General features: G+C 46.6%; 1 protein-coding gene across 2 annotated transcripts in view; it reads right to left on the reverse strand.

The window, feature by feature from the left end:
- Positions 1–25,163, reverse strand: part of PRKDC (protein kinase, DNA-activated, catalytic subunit) — a 2,139,921-nt gene that overhangs the window by 1,462,529 nt on the left and 652,229 nt on the right. For both annotated transcript variants that reach the window (XM_069220133.1, XM_069220131.1), the window contains exon 33: positions 21,403–21,611. In XM_069220133.1, the coding sequence (XP_069076234.1) occupies positions 21,403–21,611 (209 nt within the window). The remainder of the gene's footprint in view (positions 1–21,402; positions 21,612–25,163) is intronic.

The following is a 25,163-nucleotide window of genomic DNA, read 5'->3' on the forward strand; positions in this document are numbered from 1 at the left end:
AGATTCCCCCAATAGGATTAGGGATGTGCCCCCCTCCCCTCAGGGAGGAGACACAAAGAGGGTGTAGCCACCCTCCAGGACAGTAGCCATTGGCTACTGCCCTCCCAGGCCTAAACAAACCCCTAAATTGAGTATTTAGGGGCTCCCCAGAACCTAGGAAACTAGATTCCTGTAACCTTAACAAGAAGGACTCCTGACCTGAAGCCCTGCAGAGAAGACGGAGTCGACAACTGCCTTGGCCCTAGCCCTCCCGGCCTGTCTCCCAACTTCGAAGAAAACTGCATCCAACAGGGACCAGCGATCTCTGAAGCCTCAGAGGACTGCCCTGCACCCAAGGACCAAGAAACTCCCGTGAACAGCGGCCCTGTTCAAAAACCTGCAACTTCTTTGCAGCAAATAAGCAACTTTAAAGACTTCACGTTTCCCGCTGAAGCGCGAGACTTCCCACTCTGCACCAGATGCCCCCGTCTCGACCTGCAGAAAACCAACACCTCAGGGAGGACTCCCCGGCGACCGCGAGTCTGTGAGTAACCAGAGACGACCCCCCTGAACCCCAACAACAACGCCTGCAGAGAGAATCCAGAGGCTCCCCCTGACCGCGACTGCCTGTAACAAGGGACCCGACGCCTGGAACCAACACTGCACCCGCAGCCCCCAGGACCTGAAGGAACCGAACTCCAGTGCAAGAGCGACCCCCAGGCGACCCTCTGCCTAGCCCAGGTGGTGGATGCCCCAAGGAGCCCCCCCTGTGCCTGCCTGCATCATTGACGTGACCCCCGGGGTCCCTCCACTACTTCCTACACAAAACCCGACGCCTGTATGCACACTGCAGCCGGCCACCCCTGTGCTGCTGAGGGTGTACTTTATGTGCCTTCTTGTGTCCCCCCCTGTGCCCTACAAAACCCCCCTGGTCTGCCCCCGAGGACGCGGTTACTTACGTGCTGGCAGACTAGAACCGGGGCACCCCTGTTCTCTATAGAAGCCTATGTGTTTTGGGCACCTCTTTGACCTCTGCACCAGACCGGCCCTGAGCTGCTGGTGTGATAACTTTAGGGTTGCCTTGAACCCCCAACGGTGGGCTACCTATGCCCCAACTTTGAGACTTGCGAGTGTTTTGCTTACCTTCAAAACTAACCTTTACTTACCTCCCCCAGGAACTGTTGATTTTTGCACTGTGTCCACTTTTGAAATAGCTTATTGCCATTTTTACAAAGACTGTACATGATATTGTGTTCATTCAAAGTTCCTAAAGTATCTAAGTGAAGTACCTTACATTTAAAGTGTTTGATGTAAATCTTGAACCTGTGGTTCTTAAAATAAACTAAGAAAATATATTTTTCAATATAAAAACCTATTGGCCTGGAGTAAGTCTTTGAGTGTGTGTTCCTCATTTATTGCCTGAGTGTGTACAACAAATGCTTAACACTGCCCTCTGATAAGCCTACTGCTCGACCACACTACCCCAAAATAGAGTATTAGAATTATCTCTTTGTGCCACTTTCTTACCTCTAAGGGGAACCCTTGGACTATGTGTATACTATTTCATTCTTTGAAATAGTATATACAGAGCCAACATGCTACAAGGTCCAAGACCTCAGCCACCCTATGCACCACCATAGTGAATGAGGACCCTCCTCCCTAACCATAGTAGGTGGAGAGACCAAGCAAGTGTCCACTGAGGTGTCTAACCCACTGGCCTCAGTCAGTTCTTCATACCAGTTGTCCTCAATCTCATCCAGGGGATGCTGGTATCCACAACAGTTCTCAGACCCCTCCTATTTGTTTCCCTCTCTAGGCCTATCGAAGGAAAAAGGCACTCGCTCTGATCCGGAAAGCATTGTCCCCAGTAGGCGCTGGAACCTGCGTCAGATGATGCCTGTCCGCTTCCGTGCTGGGAGTCGAGAATGACGATGCTTAGGGGGCCACAGTGGAATGTCGGCACTGGAGCGGGCGCTGAGGAAGGTCTCTGTCTTGCAGGTGACTCTCGTCTGGATCCAACACTGAATCCATGGAACGCAAGTGGCGCAGAGGGCGCACCCACCAGTGAGGATCCAGCTGGAGCCCCACCTGAGCCTGTGGGGTTAAAAGGCACTCCAGAGGGACTGTCACCAAAATATGAGGATGCATTGTCTCATAAAATTCTTTCAGCTGGGCAGTGGTTGTGTCCGCTCCGAGAAAGTCAGGATAGAACAGCTCTGCCAAAGCGCAAGGCTTGGAGTGCTGATGCTCCTGCCCCTCATCTGAAGAGTTCGACAGGTGATGCAAAGTCAAAGACCTCTCCGACTTCTTAGATTTCTTTTTTCAGCTGGACTTAACAGACAACTTTGAACAAGAGGACGACCGCTGGGTGCGACTCTGCAAAATGTCTTGGAACCTTTCATGTGACCGTGATCTTGAGCACCTCAGGGTCACCTAACATCAGGTGGTGAGGAGCTTGAGGGAATGCTTCCTCAGCGCCTATGGGTGCATGGCGGGGCAGTACGCAAAGGTCTTGAACTTGTGGCCCCCCTCTAAGCATCACAGACAAACCAAGTATGGGTCTGTCACCGACATCTGCCTCTGTCAGGAACCACATGGTTTGAAACCATTGGGTTTACTTGGGGACATCCTGTCACACCAGGAGAGAAACTCTCTCAAAAAAGGGTTCAACAAATAGTCAAGACAAAAACTGTTTAAAAGCGACTGATGGTTGCTCTTCATGGCTCATCAAAATCTGGCACAGGAAGGAAAGAAATGACGTCAACCTGCCGGGGTAGTGCCTATATAGGTAACGTACACTTTATTTCTGCCGTGGACCCGAATGACATGTATGAGCCGCAGGGATACTGCTGAAAAACATCCGGATCCAGTCCAGCGCCAGTGAAATAGCCAAAGGTAAGGCATCTGCGGCTAGAAGTCTATCAGATATTGCTATTACTACCCATCAGAAATAGGTCCTTTCCTGATACCAAAGAAGACAGTAAAGATTACTTCTCAATGGAACCTCAGATTCTCAAAATGGTAATTGTAGCACTCATTGGATCGAGGCTAGCTTATTATAAGAAATTGGGTTATTAGTTGTGCAGGATGTGAGTCCTGCGTAAGTAATAGGTCCACAATGGTTCCCTTACTGGGAGCCAAACACCCCATTGTAATACTCAGCTCTCTCAGGGTAGCAAAGTACAGCAGTTTGAGGCCTACCCTGGGGTGGTGGTGTGGGCTAGTAATCTCTGTCCACTGGTACACAATAACAACACTCAATAAATGACTGTCCAGTCACTGCTTTTTCTTTGAAGTACATTCATTTCACTCACACTGTATGCATTATTTTATAAATATATACATAAGGGAGGTGGAAATACCTTTGGTGACACTTTGAAAACACATTTGACACCTAGCAGGTCATTATCTCCAAAATCACAATAGCCCCACAAATACCAGATGCAAGATCACAATATAAGGGTGTGTCACTTTCAATAAGGGAAGACTATTGGTTTTGTCAAGGGATCACCACATTATATATGAAGACAATCCTAAAACAATAAGCACCCAATAGGTTTACCACTGAAACCATTCCATTAATAAAAGCATTGGAATGTTTCTTCACCAAAATTGTCAATACAGCATTTGTATTAAAAGCAACATGAAACGTACAAGTTTTTCTTTACCCTCATCCGATTACATAAGATGCAGCCATAGGACCAACTCTTTCCCTGAACTCTGGCGCTGTAGAGCAAAAGCTCCAACTCGGATAGCGCTTGAACGAATACTGACTTTTCCTGCGTGGTATGGATATCTTACCCTTTGATACATGAGTGAGTGGTAAAACATATCTAGCTGGGGGGTGCTGTACTCTTTGTAGCCCTCACATAACCCTGTATGGATGTTGGTGCCCCTGCACCTACCTGTGGCAAAAAAGATAGAAATCAGTCCAACATCAAATCACTGCAGGGCATTATGGGCCCCATAAAAGCAGGCTGTTGTTTTTTAAGATCCTGGGTGCGAGTGCCCACTGGACACCCAGGTGTCGGTAGTGGAGTTTGGGAGCAGCATTGGAATCCCACTCGCAGCTGCCCCACCAGCTACTGTTTAACACACACAAGTGTTTGGCTGTTCCTGTGTCGGGAGCAGTGTGTCTCCCACTTCCAGGAGGAGCAGTACTGTATGTCTGGATGCATCTCCCCCCAGACATGAGGATAGAGGGGTGGTAATGTGCCCGAGACCAATGTCTCTGCCTCTGGGGTATGGGTCCTCAAAGCAGATAGCAGCACTCCATTATTTCAGTTGCGTCAGCCCATCTCTTACTTTAAACCAGGTCCCAGGAGAACAGGGTCAAGCACATGCCCCTCTCACTCTGCACAGTCTAGTGGTTCCCGAACATATTGAGAAGCCTGAAAAGACTGCATGCATACCCAGAGATGCTTCATTTAGATGTGTGTGTGTGTGTGTGTGTGTGTGTGTGGTGTGTGTCTCACACACGCACGCACATTAACAAAAACGGGACAGGCCAGATATAAAAGTGAGAGTAACGTCTTTAGTCCTTTGATGTGTGACCTGTCCAGGTTTTTGCTACTCAAAATCTGGTCACCCTACCCTGGCACCATTGGGAACCTGGAGAGAGCCTTGATGGATGGCGCGGCCCTTGATAAAGCACGTAGAGGGGCAATCATTTGAGCTGTTCATGGAAAATCAGATCCTAACTACCCTGAAATCAAGGAAACTGTCCAAGATTTTCACCAGAGAGGATGCACCAAGCTCTGGTCACACCGGGGGTGCCGCAGCGGGCCATCATAGCCCACCTCTTCAATTAGCAGGACTGCAATACAATTATGCATGTAAAGTGCAAGACCTCAGAAAGGACTATGTGCCAATAAAAAAAGATTACAAGATTTAGATATTTCGCTTTGGGATGAGCAATACCCAAAATTACACTAGAAAACAACCGGCCCAGTAGGAACTCTGCCTGCTTGAGAGGATACTCTACTGGCTCTGAGGAAGCTTGTGGAGTCCCTCACGGGGGTGGGATTATAGTCTGCCCAGACGGCACACTAGTGGACTCCAACAGTGTCCCCGACACCCAAAAATCCTTCTTGTGTCGAAGAGGGGACCGGGACTCACTGAGTGACAGTACAGACCTGGGCGACTCATGGAGGAGTTGAGGGAAGCGGACAACCTAACGGTATTGCCTAGGTGCCCATGACCTTAGACAGAGGGGCTATGCAGAAAGTGTATGAGTGCCAAGGGGGGTGGAAATGCATAATTACAACATGCATGGTTGCATGCATGCAGCACTTTTTGCAATGAATGCACCTGCAATCATTAGGAGGGCCAACATTTATCCTCTAGCCTGAGGGTGTGAAGTGGGGGGGAGCAATTGAGAATCATCATTCTGGGATTGAAGACATGCTTAGTCAGTAACACGGGTTGGGGGAGGCCACTGAGGGTGGCGGCTCCTCATAGAAGGCTTCAGTGCCCTTAGGTCCTTGCCACTCCTGAGGAATGGTATGCTCTCTGCAAGTAACACACAGGGAAGCTGAGGTTTCTGCTTTTCTGTGGTGAATGGATGGGGTTACTGCCCCGCTGGTTGCAGGCCGAGGGGTTGTTTGGGTTCACTGCCAGTGGGTGGGGGAGAGCTACGGGGGGAGATGCTGTTCTGGAAGTAGTTGTGGGGAACAGAATTGCTATACTGTACAAATCTGAGGGACAAAGAAACCCGGAAAAAAACCCAATAAAGACTTAATTTGGAATTAAGAACACCCAACCACTGAAAAATACTGAACTCCTTTCACGAGGCAGGAAGAAAGGAGAGGCTGTCCGGGAGGTGTGCTGCCAGGTACACTTGGCTTATGCCCACTTACCTCCTCAATTGCAGGGACGGAACACTCAACAGTTCTCCATGGATGCCCTGTGTGTCTGCCCAGTGACTTCAAATGTGGAGGCCACCACCTTTGTGGCCACTCGTCATCATAGCTGGATCTTTCCTGTACGCGCTCACAGCTTTGAGGTTGGGTGTGTATTAGAAATGCATACTGGTAGCGGGTTGCTCTTTCCACTGAACATCTGCCACCAAACTTCCAACTCAAGCAACTGGCACAACTGTAATGGCACTCAGGACTGATTGAAATCTCCAATCACTGCCAAATTGGCCTTTTCACAAGTTTAGTGCCAAAATATTAGTAGTTAGCCCATGGAACTACAGGCGCTTGGATTGGAAGTGGCACTTCTAATTGTGATACAGCCCTTGAATGTTTTAAATTCCCAATCACTGCTACATCGATCTTTTCAGATGTTTGCTGCCATAAACAGTCACAATATTCGTCTATAGTTCGCACTTTCAAGGGAAGTAATTCTTCCAACATCGTAGGTCAGCCTGATTTTGAGTACCCTAGCTAAATGCATCTGAGTTTAGTGCAGATTTCAAGGAGCCTAATCTGCACTCTGTGACCCTTACGATCCATTAAGGGGAATTAGAAAAACAAGACTGGCCACTTTCTATCTCAAAATAAGCTTATTCTCCACTGCCCGTGTGGCCAAGGCCTCTTGGTCTGGGTTGAATGGAGGCTCATAAATTGGGAGGCTAACTGGCAGAACTCCCCCCACCTCCTCAAGCCCCCCTCTGGTGGCCTTTAAGGGACAACTATAAAAACAGGACTAATCAGCCTATTTATGTAGTTGAAGCTAACCTCGCTGCCTATGGTGGAACCCTGGCATAATTCTAAACATATGTGAAGTCCTGGCATAAACCTCCCTATGCGTTCGCCCTTGCAGGCGTCTAAGGAAAACCATGGTACCAATGAAGCTGTGCTTTAATCCTCTCCGCCCTATGACCCAATGGGACAGAGGCATTCAACTGGAAGCACAGACAGGAACACTTGTAAAACTCTGGCATAAACCTTGATAAACCTGGCAAAGTTCTGAATGCTTCCCCGCTGTCTTTGCCCTGCAACATCTCACAGAGCTCCAAAATATACAAATTGACATCACCTTCCACTCAGATTTACACTCAGGGTTACTCTCATGGTTACTCTCATGACAGGCAATGTAGGCAAAGGTATAGCAAGGCAGATTTCTAACAACTACCATTGCACCCCTAAGATATAAGCTACGGAGTCTAATGTGGTAGTTGTTTAGATCAGCTTCATCACTTACTCCACAAAGAGAACCAACCCAGTTAAACTCTCTCCGAACAACAGCGGAGCTCCAATGAATTCCTTCCATAACAACAGGCTTCATAAAAAACTGCTCCCCTCCCAACCTATCCAACAATGCCTTAAAGAACTACATACACTTTTAAAAGAACTCCCTGAGACCCTATATGCCAATTTTTATTTCTGTGCAAAAAAAGTATGCCTAAAAAATATATCTAATTTTCTACACCCTCTGCAATGGAAGCTGGAAAGACATGATTAATAATCACTTATGTATCGAGCAACCAAAAGCCCATATGGCCTCAAACTCACCATTTCACCCATACCCAATTTCGAAGTAGAAGTTGTGCCCTCCATTTAAAACAAGCATTTGCAATGCAACAGGTCTTGCGTCTGCTCGAGTTAGAGCTATTAACGTTGTACATTCTTAACTGGCATTTCTTGCCACATAGATTAAAAATGAAAAATAAAATAGTTGGCATAAGAAAGCTGATTCAAAGCGCCATGGCCGCCACGAGCATCAGCGTGAAGGAGACACTAAAACGAAAAAAGTTCACTCGCAGTCAAACGTATCGGCAAACGTGCAATTTTCCATGTAACAGGGTCGATGGCCAAGGTGGTAACAAAACTGCCCCAAGCAGGGTCAAACGTAAAGCATTTATCAATGAGAAAGTATTTTTGAAAGGCAAGCACATGAACAAGTGATAGTGATGGGCATACAGTGGGCGTAGTGAAAAGCCCACAGATGGATTACAATGGGCCAGAGAGCTTGCGTGCTTGACCTAAAAAGGCAACATCCTAATGGAAGCCTCAGATCACAACCACAACGTCTTCGACCTCCACTTCACCACCATGCTGAGTCATCTATACAGGTAGAGCTGAAACAATGCCTCAACCTTGCTCAATCCCCCAACAATTACCATCGCAGAATCTTCTTCACCTCCTTAACCTCCCACTGTAAAGCCAACACCAGATAAACGTCCAACACCCCACCTATCTACCCCTGTTTGCCCTAGAACTACAACTCCCCAAACCATCCACCTTTATCTCCAAGAGCTACCAAGAACAACCGCTACTTTAAAGTAAACTTCAATCAGCTGTCCTACCGCTCCGACAAAGCCCTCCCCTCCTAGTCACATACATAACAAGCACCAACCTATACTTCCCACAATGACTAAGACAATGAACCATCAGTCTAGATCAGCATCACCGCTCCCCATATCAAGATGCACTGAGCCTTAGACCAGAAAACGAGGAACACTCAACCTTTCTCAACCCTGACTTAGACCGAGTATCCCCTTTCACCCTTTTCACCCATACACATGCCCAGTCCTCCCTGATACCCCTCATTACACAATGTCATTGTTTTAAACGAGACTGAGCCCAACATTTTAGCCCACTTGCCCTCACCCTCCCTAACATACCCAGGTGCCACACAATGTAATACAATACATATGTGCCTATGCTGGGCAGAGAAAAACACAGTTATCACACCTTTTCCTATTCATGGTACCCTCCTCTTACGTTACCCTCAACAAGGGTCACACGGAACGATAATGACTATCCCCCCACCTCCTGCTCATCACAACTTCTCCCCAAAATCATAAGTAAAGGAGACTACTTGGAAAAGAAAATCAACTTGATATCCAACAACTTGGAATCAAAAAAAGACAAAGTATCAGTAATCTATTGAATACCCTAAGAAACCAAAGCAGAATCGTCAACACTCCTAAACCACCCAGACACACCACACCTTCAAGCACCTGTAGCACCAGCCCAAAAGAGCAGTTAACTGCAAAACATGGAAACAGAAGATTTTACCATCAATTCATATGAGCCTTACTGCACTACTACTCCTCTCCCACCGGACCTCACACAGCATTCTGGTGATCATGAGACCAAATAGTCACATACAACAGCTTGAGAGTAGGCCTCTAAATTACAACGATGTAACCATTGTCCCAGACCAAACTTCTGTACCTTCAAAAATCAACAAACTGTATGTTACGAAAATGCAGATCTGAAACCAAACGCAACACGGAAATAGCCATCTCAATGCTACATCCGACTGACATTTTCGTTACCGAAAACTAGTTGAACATTATCTCATCCCCCTAATGGACCTCCTGGTCCAACCCCTCCAACTTCTCCATCAAAAGACTTGACCTGGAGGGGAAAGGAGTGCCACCATGGCTGTCATTTATCAAAACACAGAAACACCCTGTGACTCAAATGTTTCATGTCAAAGAGTCACCCACCATGGAATGTTGGAACACCTCATGACAAACAGGAACAAAACCACACTTCACATATTATAACACCCACCAGATGAAATCTAATTCTTCACAGAACATATAACCCAACAATCGCTCCTGCCCTTCAACCTCAGGGATCTTTACCTGCACTGGAATGATACAAGCAATGCCCAAATTGCAGGTCTCAACGAATTTCTAAGCAATAATGATCTGCTACAGTTCTGCACTGGTCCACTCACAACAAGGGTGCCAATCTGGACCTCCTCATAGGCAAGGAGAGCTGATCACTATGGACTGCATAATGCAAGTCAACTGGTCTGACCGTCACATGATCCTTTTCCACAGCACATCTGAAAATCTAGCAGTCAGAGGTCAAACATACAAAACAAAAACGCTGGACCATAGATACCAAACAAATCAACCCATCAGAACTGTCACCAAAACCGAACTTGTGTGTTTGACCATCTATTACTCTGCACAATGTTGATTAACTGACCTCCCCCCTACAATGTAACAAAATGTCAGATATACGCCAGGAGGTAGCACATATTAAACTGGAGAGGCAAAGAAGCAAACCCTCATGCTCATGGTTCAACAAGGTTCTAAATGAAGAGAGGAATTAGCTCAGAATGGCAAAAAAATATAGACAAAACCCCTAAGCTTTACATTTAGTACAACTACGATCAGAAACAGATACAAAAGAACACATTTGTAAAGTAAACGCCTCCTCCATTAGATCCCAAACAAGCACATCAAAAATGACCTACCAAACTCTTTAGGATCATGAGGCAACCGATTTCACCCAAAACGGAAAAAGACATGGACTACTGAACAGAAGGATGTGAGGAATTTGCCAATTTCTTTACGGACAAGATCAGAAAACAGAACCCTCTGTCTAATTGTGGCAGTGGATAACCCTCTTGACTCATCCACACCCTCAAAAGCCAGTCCAGGCACCAGTGCTAGCAAGCTAGTCGATCCTATATAAACAACATCGAACTCCAAAATCAATGTCTCCCGGGAGAACTTCTGGGCTCTAAAAGAAACCAAACTCATCAGAACAGTAGCCAACACTAACCATGCCACTTACATTATGGACTCTATACCAGTCGCCTTAATCAAGAGTTCCTGACGTCTCATCACAACCCATACCCCCCTCCCCCGGCCACTATAATCAATGCCTCACTATGACAAGGAGCACACCCAGACTGCTTGAAAACAGGACAAATTACACTCTTACTAAAGAAACCCAAGCAAACAAAGAAGATATGAACGTCTGTCCAGTAACCTACCTCCCATCCAAGTCAAAGTCCTTACAAAATGTGCACTATCAAAACTTATCAGATATATCATGGACTATAACTTCCTAGACAACTATCAGTATGGTGATGGACATCCTCACCATCATACCATGGAAGATGCTCTTGCAATTTTGGATAAAGGAGAAGCCTGTCTGTTTATATTAATCAACCTTCCTCAGTCTTTTACACAGTCAGTCAATCACAACATTCTTTTAAACACCCTAAAGTGGGGCTGGGTGGCACAGTCCTGAAATGCTTCTACTCTTATCTCAAAAACTGCCTCCAAAAAATCAAATTAAATGACTTCCTATGTAATCCTGCCTCTGTCAACAAAGGTGTTCCTTGGGCTCTATTCTAGCATCAATGCTCTTCGATCTATAAATGGAACCCATACTTTTGATCTTCCAAAGGGCCAATATTGCATATCATGTTTATGCAGATTACACATAGACTACTTAAAATCCACAACATACTTCTCCTTAATCAAACTCTGATCAAAGTACAAGCTTGGCTGTCAACCAGAAACTTAAAATGCAACCTACTGAGGATGGATTTCCTTTGCACCTCTACCCCTCACAACACCCTCTAGTCACAATTGACTATATTACATAAATGCTCTAGACAACACTCTGAAAACCACTGACTGCACCAATTCTCTAATCCCTGTAAATACCTTAACATGACTACTTACATTAAGCCCAACACGAAGGGCACTTTGTATCAACTTAGACTACTTAAAAAAATAAGTCTTTGATTCCTATGCCTGACATATAAAATCACTAAACTAGGCTATGGAATTGCAGTGTTATCCAGCATACCAAAATCTCACCTGGCTCCACTAAAGGCCATGCTCGATATGGCTGCCTCGACTAGAATTGGGAGCAAGTCATTTTGAACACATCTCTCACTCCCTGATCACACTCAAGTGGCTACCTAATGATGCACACTGTATCCTAAAGATAGCATGTAGCATACACAATGCATTGTACCATGGGACGCTGAAATATCTGGCCCAGTAATTCATCATATCCAGAGGCTTCAGCTCAAGGAGAAGCTCAAAGTATATTCTGAGCCACCTAGATTCAAGCAGGAGAAATCCTACTCGCTCCTTTGCTTTCTTCTGGTGCTGGAGATGCACAAAAAGCCTCCTCTCTGCTTTTCAAGAGTGTAAAATCATTACTATCAGTAAGGTACTTTTTAAAATTCTTTTAATAGGGCTTTTTATTACGTGTTGTTAACAATCACGTCTAATGACACAACATAAGCAGATAAGAGTGAAACCAGCCTCCAAATTAAACCATACACATCCATGTTATATGTAAGTAGTGTTCGTGTAATAATGTACAAGGAACTCAAAGGACCAGTTCCCAAATCCTTCTCAGGAATCCAATTCATCTCTTGAGCAACTGCATAGGCTTCAACCTACTGGTTGAAGTCATTTCTCACAACAAAGTTAGAAACCAGATCCTTTGGAATGTGGACCCTTTTCTCTCCAGAGGGCACTGCAGGTATGCTGCCACCATTACTGTTGCACTCTGCCTTCCTGGCTTTGAGGTGTAGCTCTCTGAGGCTTGTTTCATGAGCCAGTCACACTAAGGTCAATTTCTCCTTCACAGCCAATTTCCTTCCCTCCATCTTGAGTATGGCCATCTCCAGCCTGAACGTTTAGCCCGTCTGTCACCTCCTCTGGGAGCAGGCCTTGGGGGAGACACTGCTCTCTACTCTGGCAGGGCGTTCCAGCTCAGGAGATGTGTTCTTACACTTCCCTGAGTGCTGCATCTTAATCATCCTCCTCATTTCAATTATCTTTTGGTGTCAGCAACTAGTGAATCTCCACACAGGCCCTCAGAGCTTTCTAAAGCGCCAACGTCTTGGTGTCCTTTTTTGGATGGCAGTTCCCTTTTCTTGCAGAACTGCTTGAATTTAACCACTGTGTAGTAATCCAGATAGGCAAGCTCAAATTCCATTCTTGCAGGTGTAGCCACAGAAAGTCAGGTAAATGAGAGTGAATTAGATAAAGAGTAAATCAAGGAGAATTTAAAAACTCAAACTGGTATCAGATTATCTATCTGGGATTTTAGTGTAACACAAACACTGTATATGACCCCACAAACGCTAGTCCTAATCTGCACCACGGAACACAAATATAAAACTGGATTATAGGTTGGGGGGGAGGGGAGGGGGAGTGAAACCCTACTTAGGCAGCAACCAAAATCTGTGTTACAGCAAAGTCACAAGCAAACCCCTAATTAACCTATGCTCAACCCTCTCGTAGCTTGGCACAGAGCAGTCATGCTTAACTTAGAGGCATTATGTCAAGTGTTTGTGCAGCAATTCAAACATCAATAAAGTGAAACACTACACAAGTAAAATCCCACACCAATACAGAACAGAGTAAGCCCACAAAAACAAACATGCCTTATATCCTGACTGCGAAACGATGTTGAGTTCCGAGTTGAGGATGCCCTGCGCAGTAGGGTCATGTAGCAGCGGTTTCAGAAACACTGTGATGGCAATGCAAGGGCCTTGCGTAGAGAAGCGTCATGCAGCAGCGGTTCAGAGGAGCTGGTGTGTGATGCAAACTCTTTGCAGGGACGTGTCATGTAGTGGCAGTTCCAGTGAGCTGCAATGCATAGTCCTGCATCAGAGATGCAAAGTGCAGTGGTTCTAAAGCACAGTTTTGCGAGGAGATGCGTTATGCTGTGTCGATCACAGCTGGGCTGGCAGAACACCTTCATGCCCACTTCCAAGGGTCCAGAACTAGGGTGGCATTACTTGGGGGGGGGGGGGGGGGGGAGGGGGGTAGGGGGCTAGAAGAGGGGGAGGCCAAGACTCATAGCCAACAGAGTCCAGGTGCTGGGTTCAAGAATGTTTGAGCCTTTTCTGTCCCGGAGGCTCTTATCAGGAGACCAGTCAACAAGCCCTTGGAGAAACTCTGGGGATCCTGGTCCCAAGATGCAGGTCCAGTCCTTCTCACGCAGATAGGAGGACAACAGAATGACAGACCGGTTTACAGCAAAGCAGCACAGCAGTCCTTCTTCAGAGTCTTCCACAGATCCAGATGTGTACTTAAGAGTTGGTTCTGGAAGTCCAATAGCTATACTTGCTGCCCACTTTGAAGTAGAAGAAGATTCTGGAGGTTTCCAATGCCAGAGGTGCTTGGAATTTCCTGTCTCCCTGGCCTGCCCCAGATTGTCTGGGGTCACAATAGACTAGTGTCAAAACTTTGTGAGTATGCTTGGGGAGAGCCTTTCTGCCACTTAAGTGTGGTGGGTGACATCTCTGCACTTTTGTTAAGGCAGAGTGGCCCATGCTGCCAACACCTATTCTCCCTTTGCCTCACTGACTGGGAGCAATACGCAAGGTCCAACTGTCTGCTACACCTAGTCATGAGACCCAGAGACAGAATGCATGTACCATTTAGTTAGGAAAAGAAAATAACTTTCTAAAAGTGCAATTTTCAGAACTGAGACTTAAAATCCAACTTTACCATTAAAGTGGGCTTGAAATGACAATTCTTTAGACACCCAACTCGAATTGCCTATCTGTTCCAATTTGAAAGTTACCACTTATTAAATGTAATAAGGAACCACAATGTTATCCTACGAGAGAGGTAGTGAAAAACACATTTTTTACTACCAGGACATGAAAAAGTTAAAGTACATGTCCAACATTTTATTTATTTATTTTAAATATATTTATTTTAAAAAAATTGCATAATAAAACAGTACAAAAACAACAGTGTTCAGGTTTGAAATAAACAGTGCGGGAGCATATATGAAAAGCAGACATGTTTGAATAATTACAATAGATACATCCATTAGTCACACTGTACCAGCATCTATAAAGAGGAGTACATAGACTCCGGCCTAGTGCAGTGGCGTCAAGTTTCTTATAATGACTTTCCACGCCAGAGCGCAGAGCAGCTAAGAACACTGAGATTGGTGTGCCAGAGCTAAGGACCTGAAAAGGGGGAATCTCTGTCCCAGAAATCAGTTCGCAAGCGGGGAGGATGAGTGGGCAGTAAGAAACCTGCAACTAGAAAATGTCTCTACCAGAAATGTCATTACCGAAGGTAAGTTACTTGTACTTCTAGTTGCAGATTCCTCACCTTAGAATAGATACCCAAGCAATGCCATCCTCGGTGGTGGGCTGCGAACCAAGATGTTTCTAGAAAGTCCTGTAGGACTGAACTAACAAAATAGCCGTCTTGACGGACCTGACTGTCCAGGCAGTAATGCTTAGCAAACGTGTGCAGGTATGACCATGTAGTCGCCTGGCAGATATCCAGGACAGGAAGTCCACGTGCAAACGCAGTGGAAGCAGCAGTTGCTCTGGTGGAATGAGCACGCAAGCCTTCAGGAGGTTGCTTCTTGGTCAAAGCGTAGCACATCTTGATGCAAAGAAGCACCCATCGAGAGATGGTACGCTTTTACACAGTCTTCTCTTTTTTCACACCCACATGCCCAACAAAGAGTTGATAGTCCACCCGGAAATCTTTAGTACGACTGAGGTAGAATGGCAACACTCTGAGTCCAGACAGTGGAGTCTCTCCTCCTCATGGGAAGGATGTGGGGGTGCGAAGAAAGTTGGCAAAGTGATGGACTGGCCTACATGAAAGGGTGTAACCACCTATGGAAGGAAGGAAGCCCTAGTGCGTAACACTACTTTGTCAGGGTGCACAGACAGGTGTGGAGGTTTTGAGGAAAGGGCCTGGAGCTCACTCATCCTGTGAGCAAAGGTGATAGCGACTAGAAAGACAGTTTTGAAGGTGAGGAGCCACAAGGGACAATTATGCATTGGCTCGAAGGGGGTACACATCAAGTAATTAAGTAAAAGATTAAGGTCCCACTAAGGCATAATAAATGGAGTGGAAGGAAATAAATGGGAGAGTTCTTTTAAGAATCTACTCACAATAGGAGATTTAAAGAGTGAGGGCTGATCACGTAGCCCACAAAAGGCCGAAATGGCAGATAAATACCCTTGAAGGGTGCCCAAAGCAGAGACCAGCTGGGCTTAAGAAAGAGTGAACAGAAGAACCTCTGACAGAGGGGCAGAATGGGGGATCAACAGATTTGTTGGTACAGCATGACAAATTTATTCCAATGACAGGCGTGTACAGTTTTAGTTGGATGCCTGGCTGCCAAGATAACATTGCAGACTTCGGGTGGAAGGGCAAAAGGCGTCAACTGTTGCCGCTCAATCTCCACGCATGAAGGTGGAGGTTGGACAGGTTCGGGTGAAGAACCGTCCCCTGTCGCTGCAACAGAAGATCCGCCCGAAGAGGCAGTCTGAGTGAAGGATCGATGGACATGCTCAATAGCTCTGGATACCACACTCTCCGTGCCCAGTCCGGAGCCACCAAGATGATTTGTACCCAGTCGTTCCTGATTTTCTTGAGAACTCTAGGCAGAAGAGGGATAGGCGGGAAGGCGTAAAGGAGGCCGGAGTTCCACTGGAGATGAAAAGCATCTCCGAGTGAGTGCCGCCTTGGAAACTCCAACGTGCAAAACAGCTGACATTGCACTTTCTCTGCAGAGGCGAACAACTCTAACCAAGGCTCTCCCCACTGCTGAAAGAGACCTTGCACCACCTCCGGATGGAGACGCCATTCGTGATCAGCTGTGCATCGATGGCTGAGTTTGTCCACTCTGGCGTTGAGGGAGCCCACCACATGTTGAACCATCAGGGTAATGCCCTGATGTTCCGGTCATTTCCAGAGGCGTACTGCCTCCTGACAAAGGGTCCAGGACCCTACTCCGCCCTGTTTGTTGGCGTACCACATGGCGGTAGTATTGTCCGTGAACACCAGCACTACTTTCCCTTTGAAAGAGGGAAGGAATGCTTTCAACGCAAGCCTGATCACCTGGAGCTCCAGCATATTTATGCGGAGCCTGGATTCCGCCGGAGACCAGAGGCCTCTGATCTCCGCCTCTCCCATGTGGCCACCCCAACCCAGAAGTGACGCATCTGTCAGTATAGAGAGATCTGGGTGGGGAAGGGAGAGGGAGCTGCCATTGACCCAATGCAGGTCTGTCGTAGTTCCCTCCGAAATCTGGACCAGGTCAGAGAGATTTCCCTGATGCTCCGTCCACTGGAACTTCAAATCCCACTGCAGAGCCCACATATGTCATCTGGCATGTGTTACTAGCAGGAGGCCATGAGGCCCAGCAGCCTCAGAGTCATCTCACCGAAACCCAAGACAAGCCCGAAAGATCAGAATCATAGCCTGAATGTCTAGGACTCGTTTTTCGGGAGGATAAGCCCAAAATTGCACTGTGTCCAGAACTGCTCCGATAAAAGGGAGCGACTGAGAGGGAGTCAGGTGTGACTTTGGCACGTTGATAGTGAACCCCAGCGTGTGCAGGATGTTCGACGTAGTCTGAAGTTGGGAAACGACTTTCTGTGGGCGAGTCCACCTTCAACAGCCAGTCGTCGAGGTAGGGGGAAGACTGAAACCCCCAACCTGCGCAGATGAGCTGCAACCACCGCCATCACTTTCGTGAACAACCAAGGGGCACAGGTAAGGCCGAAGGGGAGCACGGTAAACAAAAAGCTCGTGACCTACAACAAATTGTAGGTATCATCTGTGGGCAGGCAGGATGGGGATGTGGAATAAGCGTCTTGCAAGTCCAACGCTACTATCCAGTCTCCTGAGTCCAAGACAGACAGAACCTGAGCCAGGGTGAGCATTTTGAATTTCTCCTCCTTGAGAAAGTAGTTTAGGTACTGAAGGTCTAGGATAGGACGTAAGCCCTTGTCCTTCTTCGGTATCAGAAAGTAGCAGGAATAACAACCATGGCCTACTTCTGGCACAGGGACCTTCTCTATAGCTCCCTTGGCCAAGAGAGCTGCAACTTCCTGGCAGAGAAGTGGCAAATGATCCTCTGGAAAATGATTGAATGATGGTCGCATGGGTGGTGGAGCAGATTCGAAAGGGAGGGAGTAGCCCTTTCAAACGATCTACAAAACCCACCTGTCCGTGGTGATATGTTCCCACTGGGGCAGGTGATGGCGAATCCTGTCACCAATCAGACGGGAGTGATGGGACGGACTATGAGGGCTTGGAGGCTACAGTGGGGGCTGAGGTGGACTGGACAGACCTCTGGTTCCCTGTCCCACAGCCACGAGTTATTCCGTGTCCTCGGCCACGCATAGGCTGACCAGCATACGAGGCACGGAGGCTGTGTGGCGGACGCAATAGGGAGCCGCTTCCATGGCCACGAGGGGTGAAAAGCGGACTGTGGTGGGCAAGGGGCTGAGGAAAGACCGAGGGACCAAGCTGTAGCCCGGTAATCCTTTAATCTCTCTAAGGTCGAGTCCGCTTTGTCTCGGAAGAGACGGGTGCCATCAAAGGGCATTGCCATAAGTCACTGTTGGACATCCCCCGAGAAAACAGAAGTACATAACCAGGCGTAGCGCTGTAAGGCCACTGTCGTAGCAACCAATCTGCCCAGAGTCTCAGTTGTATCCAGCCCACAACGGACTGAACTTTGACACATCTCTCCCATCGTTCACAGCTTGGGAGATGATAGCACGGGCATCCTCCAGTATCTGCGGCAGGACTTGCGCAACCGTATCCCACAAAGAGTGGGTATAGCGGCCCAAAAGGCATGCAGTGTTCACAGACCGTAGCGCAAGACTGGAAGAAGAAAACAACTTCTTGCCAAACTGTTCCAGCCGTTTGGATTCCCTATCGAGGGGGCGTGGAAGGGAACGCACCTGAGGAAGAGGATGCCTGGTTAACAAGACTCTAAGGCGTGGGGTGTTGGGAAAGGAATTTAGGGTCATTCGGAGCGGGCCAAAGGCAGCGTGCAATAGTCCTATTCACAGGAGCCCCTGTGTTGGGTTTGGACCATGTACACAAAAGGACATCGGTGAGGGCTTCATTAAATGGCAAAAGGGGTTCTGATGTAGAAGTCAGGAGATTAGACCTGACCTCTCCAGTAGGAAGCTCAAGGCCAAGGACCTCTGACCACCATACCATAAGTTGCTCCATCCACCGTAGCCACGGTAGCAGGAGACAGCATGCCAGCGTCAGGAGAAGTATCCAGATCACTGACTTCGCTCAATTCCTGCGCCCAGTCCATAGTAGGGTCATCCTGTTATTTATAAGGGTCCAGGGACCCCTACAATTTCTGCTCATATTCGTACCCATAGGAAAAAGGGTCCAAATTCGACCTGGTGCGAATAAGCCCCATCGAAGCCGAAGGCGGCGTCGGCCGACACCGCTCCGACTCAGACTCGTCAGGGATAAGAATTGGGTTGACGTCGATAGTCGGCACCATCGATGCAGAGAGCGTCTATAATCGACCCGGCGCCGGGGAAGGTCTCAAGGGTGCGACCGGTGCTGGTACGGATCCGCACACGGATCCGGAGGTGACCTCGGTGGCCAGGGCCGGCCCACCCAAATATGAGGCGCATGGCCTCATAAAACTCTTTAAGTTGGGTGGGGGTCGCTCCAGCTCCAGGAAACTCAGTGAAGCGCGGAGCCGACCCAGACACAGGCTCTGAGGACAGAGGCCTAGTGTGTGGACGCTCTTCCCGCGTTGCGTCGGCCTAGCAACAGGGCGAAGTCTGAGAGCGATGGGACTTCTTCGACTTCTTCTTCTTACCTTGACCCGAGGATTTAGAAGAAGACGAGTGGTGATGACTCCGTGATCTATTGAGACCTTCCTCTCGAACAAGACCGGGGCTGCCATTAGCTTTAGGGACCGGAGAACGACTTTGGGTCGTGGTCGCGCTCGAGGCACCACAGACAAATGCGATGAGGAGCCGTCACAAACATCATCCAATGGCAGTCCTCACAAGGCTTGAACCCAGTCTTCGGGGCTATCCTCGACTCACCAAAGTTGCACAGGAAAGAAAAGAACCATCGTCACTGCGCGGGGGAGGGGGGCACATCCCTAATTCTATTGGGGGGGATCCTCAACTCACAAGATGGAAGATTTCTAAAAGTAAGGGTCACCTCAGCTCAGGGGCTGTCCTGACTAGTGGGTGGCTCCTTCTTGTTTTTCTAATTATCTCCTCCAGCCTTGCCGCCAAAAGTGGGGGCAGTGGCCGGAGGGGTGGGCATCTCCACTAGCCGGGTATGGTTTCAGGGGGCATCTCTAAGATGCCCCCTGGGTGTACCTTACAATAAATTGCACACTGGCATCAGTGTGCATTTATTGTGCTGAGAAGTTTGATACCAAACTTCCCAGATTTCAGTGCAGCCATTATGGAACTGTGGAGTTTGTGTTTGACAAACTCCCAGACCATATACTCTTATGGCTAACCTGAACTTACAATGTCTAAGGTTTTGCTTAGACACTGTAGGGGCATAGTGCTCATGCACTTATGCCCTCACCTGTGGTAAAGTGCACCCTGCCTTAGGGCTGTAAGGCCTGCTAGAGGGGTGACTTACCTATGCCACAGGCAGTGTGAGGTTGGAATGGCACTCTGAGGGGAGTGCTATGTCGACTTAGTCATTTTCTCCCCACCAGCACACACAAGCTGTGAGGCAGTGTGCACGTGCTGAGTGGGGGGTCCCCAGGGTGGCATAAGACATGCTGCAGCCCTTAAAGACCTTCCCTGGCATCAGGGCCCTTTGTACCAGGGGTACCAGTTACAAGGGACTTATCTGAGTGCCAGGGCTGTGCCAATTGTGGAAGCAAAGGTACAGTTTAGGGAAAGAACACTGGTGCTGGGACCTGGTTAGCAGGGTCCCAGCACACTTTCAATCAAAACTTAGCATCAGCAAAGGCAAAAAGTTAGGGGGTAACCAAGCCAAGAAAGCATTTCCTTACAGGACACTAACAGTGGCGGCTCGTTGCCCTCACGCGGGGCAGGTGAGGTGCAAGGGGTGGGGGGTTTAGGAGTAAGATTTGATTAAAATGTTTTTATATAAAAATAAAAAAATAATAATAATTAAAATAAAACGTACCTACATGCTCCCAGCCTGACCTGCGGCCAATCCACACACTGCTCAGAGCCGTGTCAGAATTGGCTGGGAGCGCCCAGCCAAGGCCTTCTCAGGCAGACTGGGAGCCTGTGCCTGCTCTCTCCAGCCCAATAACTTTGTTGCTGGTCTGGAGAGAGCCTAATGAGCGTGTGTGTTTGGCTGGCCAGAGACGGCGGGCCAAACATGTATGCGCACTGAGGAGAGTGCACAGTGCACACCCATCATATCCTCGTCATCCCCAATGCCCTGCCCCTTTAACAAGCAAAATGATAATAAACATGGTTTATTATCGTTTAGCTTGTTAAAGGATTTGCAGTGGCTGCTGCTGGCGAGGGGGGCGACGCTCTTCCGCCCTAACGGAGGAGCTGCCGCTGGACACCAAGAATCATCATGGACACCATGCTGAACCACTGAATATGATATTTGTGCATCTCATCTTGACCTATTGAATAAATAGTGACAGATGCAGAAATACTGTATGTAAATGCCTTTAAATAATTAACAAAATAGGTTAAAGGCGTGCACGACCTCATAGAGGCATTCTGAAACTTGCAGGTTTTCTTGAAGATTGCAGCTTGTGTCGTTGTAAAGATTAATAGGGAAGCTATAATTTTTCTTGTAGGTACTTTGCCTATAGCATCCGCTTTTCCCAGGATGCCTCATATAGTATCAATTATGCCTCCTTGGCCATTGACTGGTATGATGCATTCAGACTTGTTTTTCCATACCCACATAACCATTAGCCCTTATTTCCCCCCAACGATTGCAGACTGTACCTTCGTGGTGTGATCCTTTTCTTTATGCACGACTCCAGAGCGGACCTGTAGGGAGAGTTGATTACAGCTTTCATAAGCTTTACACAAACATCTGGGAGATGTTTCATGACTTGAACATCTGCTATGTTGAAGCCAACACTAGGTGGGTCACACACAGATGCTGCTACCAGTTCAAACAGGTCTGAATTCAGCAGATCCTTCTCCAACACCTTTAAAACAAAACAACAACATAAAATCAGGGAAATGGTTAATATTTGCTAGTCTGCAAGTCTCTCAGGCAACTTCCTTCTTAGGGGCCTGTGATTAATTTCTGAAAATAAAAATACAGGCCAGTTACTTTTGTTTTTATTTTTAATGTCATGCACTACAGTCTCTTCCCCTAAAGCATTTGCGAATGTAAAAGAAAAACACCCAATCTGAAAAAATACTCTGAACATAAAACCACTACTATAAACACAGGAGTGTCTTTATAAATATTTTAATGACTCTAGAAGAAAGTAAAAGATCAAATAAATGTACAATTAAGTATGCACCACATGAAACACTTAACAAGGCCTTACTTTGCTGATCTTAACACATGGCCAAGTACACGTACAAATTTATTTGGTATTTCTACAGAGTACATTCATCAAAATATGGCATAGGGACACTGTTCCATTACCACAATACTACTGCAATATAGAGTCAACAGAGTTTGGATGATACTAACAGTGAAAAAAAGATTTTTCAGCCTAGCCTTAACCTGAGATGATTGATTTAGGGTAATTATTATTTATACAGGAGTTTATATAGTGGAATAAGTTGCTTCTGAAATTGAATGGGGGCAAAAAGATGAAAAGCGTTCACAGCAATAGATATTGTGGCTTACTGAATATTGTATTGTAAGTATCAATTCCAGTGCTGTAAAACACACCATCGTTTGGCCTAAGGACTTTGTATATGAGGGATAGATAGCCTAATGAAGTTTTAGGAGCCCATGCCCTGACTTCTGGGTTAAGGCAATTTAGAGTCCTGTTAACGGAAACTAATTCAGTACTCACAACCAACCGATTGTCATGAAGCACTCACAGGATTAGTAAAGGCCTTCACACCAAAAAAGGTTTAAACTTTCTTTTTTGCTTTGATGTACCTCTTTACCTCACACTGGAATATGTGGTGCTACTGGGTGAGCACATCATTCGGGGGTGTCCATGTTAACAAATGTGAAGAAAAAGTGTATCTTTTTTTGGTTATCTTGTTATCGTGCACATTGGCTGGTACATTGTGAGAGGTCCTACCATAGAAAAAAACCTGTGGTAGAAATGCATTGATTCAGATGGGGAACATGGAAAACATAAGAGATTTTTCTCTTTGAAGAAAAGTGTTAGTCAATATCTTTTTTGCTAAGTTATCCCCATTTTTTGTTTTAGAAATCTTGCGCTCTGCAGTGGATACAGCCAGAAAAACAAGAATCGAATATATGTACCTTTTGAAACTGTTCACAAATTGCTAGTATTCTCACTTCGATAAGAAAACTGTGGCAGCTTTTTCAAAAATGTGCAAATATTGGGTGAAAATGATTTTTTTTAAAGTAATTGTTTTAGTGAGTCGTAACCTGTGAATTAGTGATGTTGCACTTGAAATGAATTTGCTATGTCACTTGGAAGTGCAATTAATACTGGGAAGTCGCTGTGCCACATTTTCATGTGAGGCACAATTTAAAAAAAATGGATGCAGTTTGTGGTGTTCTGATCATGTTGCTCTTACTTATATCACTCCCAATCAGTGTCCTGCTTCAAGTCATCTCTTCCATCGTACCAGTGGAGCATCAAGTGAATTACATCAAAGATTCAAAGATGGACAACTACGTTAGGAAGTGTGTGTTGCGAATGAAGTTTCCATTGATTAGCAAAAGTATCAGTTTTAAGGTCTTTCTGTAGGTATACTAATTCTGTGTGCCACTATTTAAGAAATGTTTCATTCTGTGGTGTACATCTCTGGAGTACAGCTGCTGATGGAGCAGGTGGAAGATTTTCTTTCCTTAAGAAATGGGTTAATATTAAAGATTTAAAGCATTACACTGCTGTTTCTGATTTGCCAATGTGACCCTAACCATGATCATACCATGCTGAATTTACAGAATCTAATAATAATCTTTGTAACTTGTGTTTAAAGCCCTTGTTGACATAACTCAATTTCAAGAACTCGTCTGAGGACAATCCCCCCTCCCACCCCTACGACAACCGTAATTATCCTGTTCTATAGTGCCCAGCCTATGCTGGGAACCAAAGCTTCCATGCCGAGGCCTTGCAGGCTCCAGAACCCCTTTACAGGCCAGCCATTGCAGACAGATGAGAGATGACGCAACAGATGCTTACCACCCTGAAAGGGACCCTCATCCCTCTTTATTACCCTCATCTTCCCACACAATTGCCATTATCTCACTACATATCCCACCGCATTCGCTTGCGCTGTTCCACGACCCCCTTCCACCCCACAGTTACTGTTACATTAGCACACGCATCCCTTAACACGACACCGCAGAATGTAGGGGCTAAACATTCTTACTATCACCCACATGATCAACAGATCCACTCACAACCGGATCACATGTGCACCTCCTCTGTTCAGCCTAACCTCGACATCCCTTTAGCACACGAGGAGAAGAGACCCTTTAAATTGCCCTTTTCAAATACATTTGTAATAGCTGAAACATCAGAATTTTTGTATTTATGATACGCTGTGCAAATTGCAAAACTTTAATAAAAAGAGTTTTAAAAAAACATGTTGGCGTGGCAGAGCTTAATATTTGGCTTGAGGTCCTGATTTCTGTTCCTCTCTTTTAGGGGATGACTTTCCACTTGTTTCTCGAGAAACTATCCATTTATTCCTAGATGCCGTCAGTACCCTTTATGAGTTTGACTTATGGGTTTTTGCCTAGACTTGTCTAATTGTACAAGTTACTTACCTTCAGTAACGATATATCTGGTAGAGACATATTCTAGTTGCAGATTCCTTACCTTTTGAATTCCCCCAGGAGTCAGACTGGATCCAGAGACTTTCTTTGAGCAGTAAGTACCTCTGCGCGCTGTTAGGTGGCATCAGTCGACTTTGCGGGCGTTGGTGATGTCGTGTTCACCGTGATGACGTTTCGGTCGTGTATAGGCGCCACCCGGCGCGCTGACGTCAGTTTCTTTTTACAACTTTCCATGCCAGAAGTGCGGAGCCATGAAGAACACTGACAGTGGTGCACTAAAACGAGGGCCCTTTAAGGAAAATCCCTGCCCTAAAAATCAGTTTGCAGAGCAGGGAGGAAGGGCAGCTTGGTAAGGAATCTGCAACTAGAATATGTCTCTACCAGATATATTGTTACTTAAGGCACTGTAGGACTAAACAACCAAAGTAGCCGTCCCTACGGACCTGACTGTCCAGGCAGTAGTGCTTGGTGAACGTGTGCAGAGATGCCAACGTGGCTGCCTGACAGATATCCAGGAATGGAACACTTCGTGCTAACGCTGTGATAGCTGCAGTTGTTCTGGTTGAGTGACCTTGGAATCCCCCTGGTGGTGGCTTCTTTGCCAAAGTGTACCACATTTTGATGAATAGGAGGACCCATCATGAAATGCTTCTCTTTTGCACCACTTTCCCTTTCTTCACCCCCACATATCCTACAGAGACTTGATCCTCCACCCGGAAGTCTTTAGTACGATGGAGGTAGAACGCCAACGCTCTTTTTGGGTCCAGGCCGCGGAGTCTTTCCGCGCAAGGAGGTGGAGAGTGGA

The sequence above is a fragment of the Pleurodeles waltl genome, chromosome 2_2 (genome assembly GCF_031143425.1).
Source record: "Pleurodeles waltl isolate 20211129_DDA chromosome 2_2, aPleWal1.hap1.20221129, whole genome shotgun sequence".
Lineage (NCBI taxonomy): Eukaryota > Metazoa > Chordata > Amphibia > Caudata > Salamandridae > Pleurodeles > Pleurodeles waltl.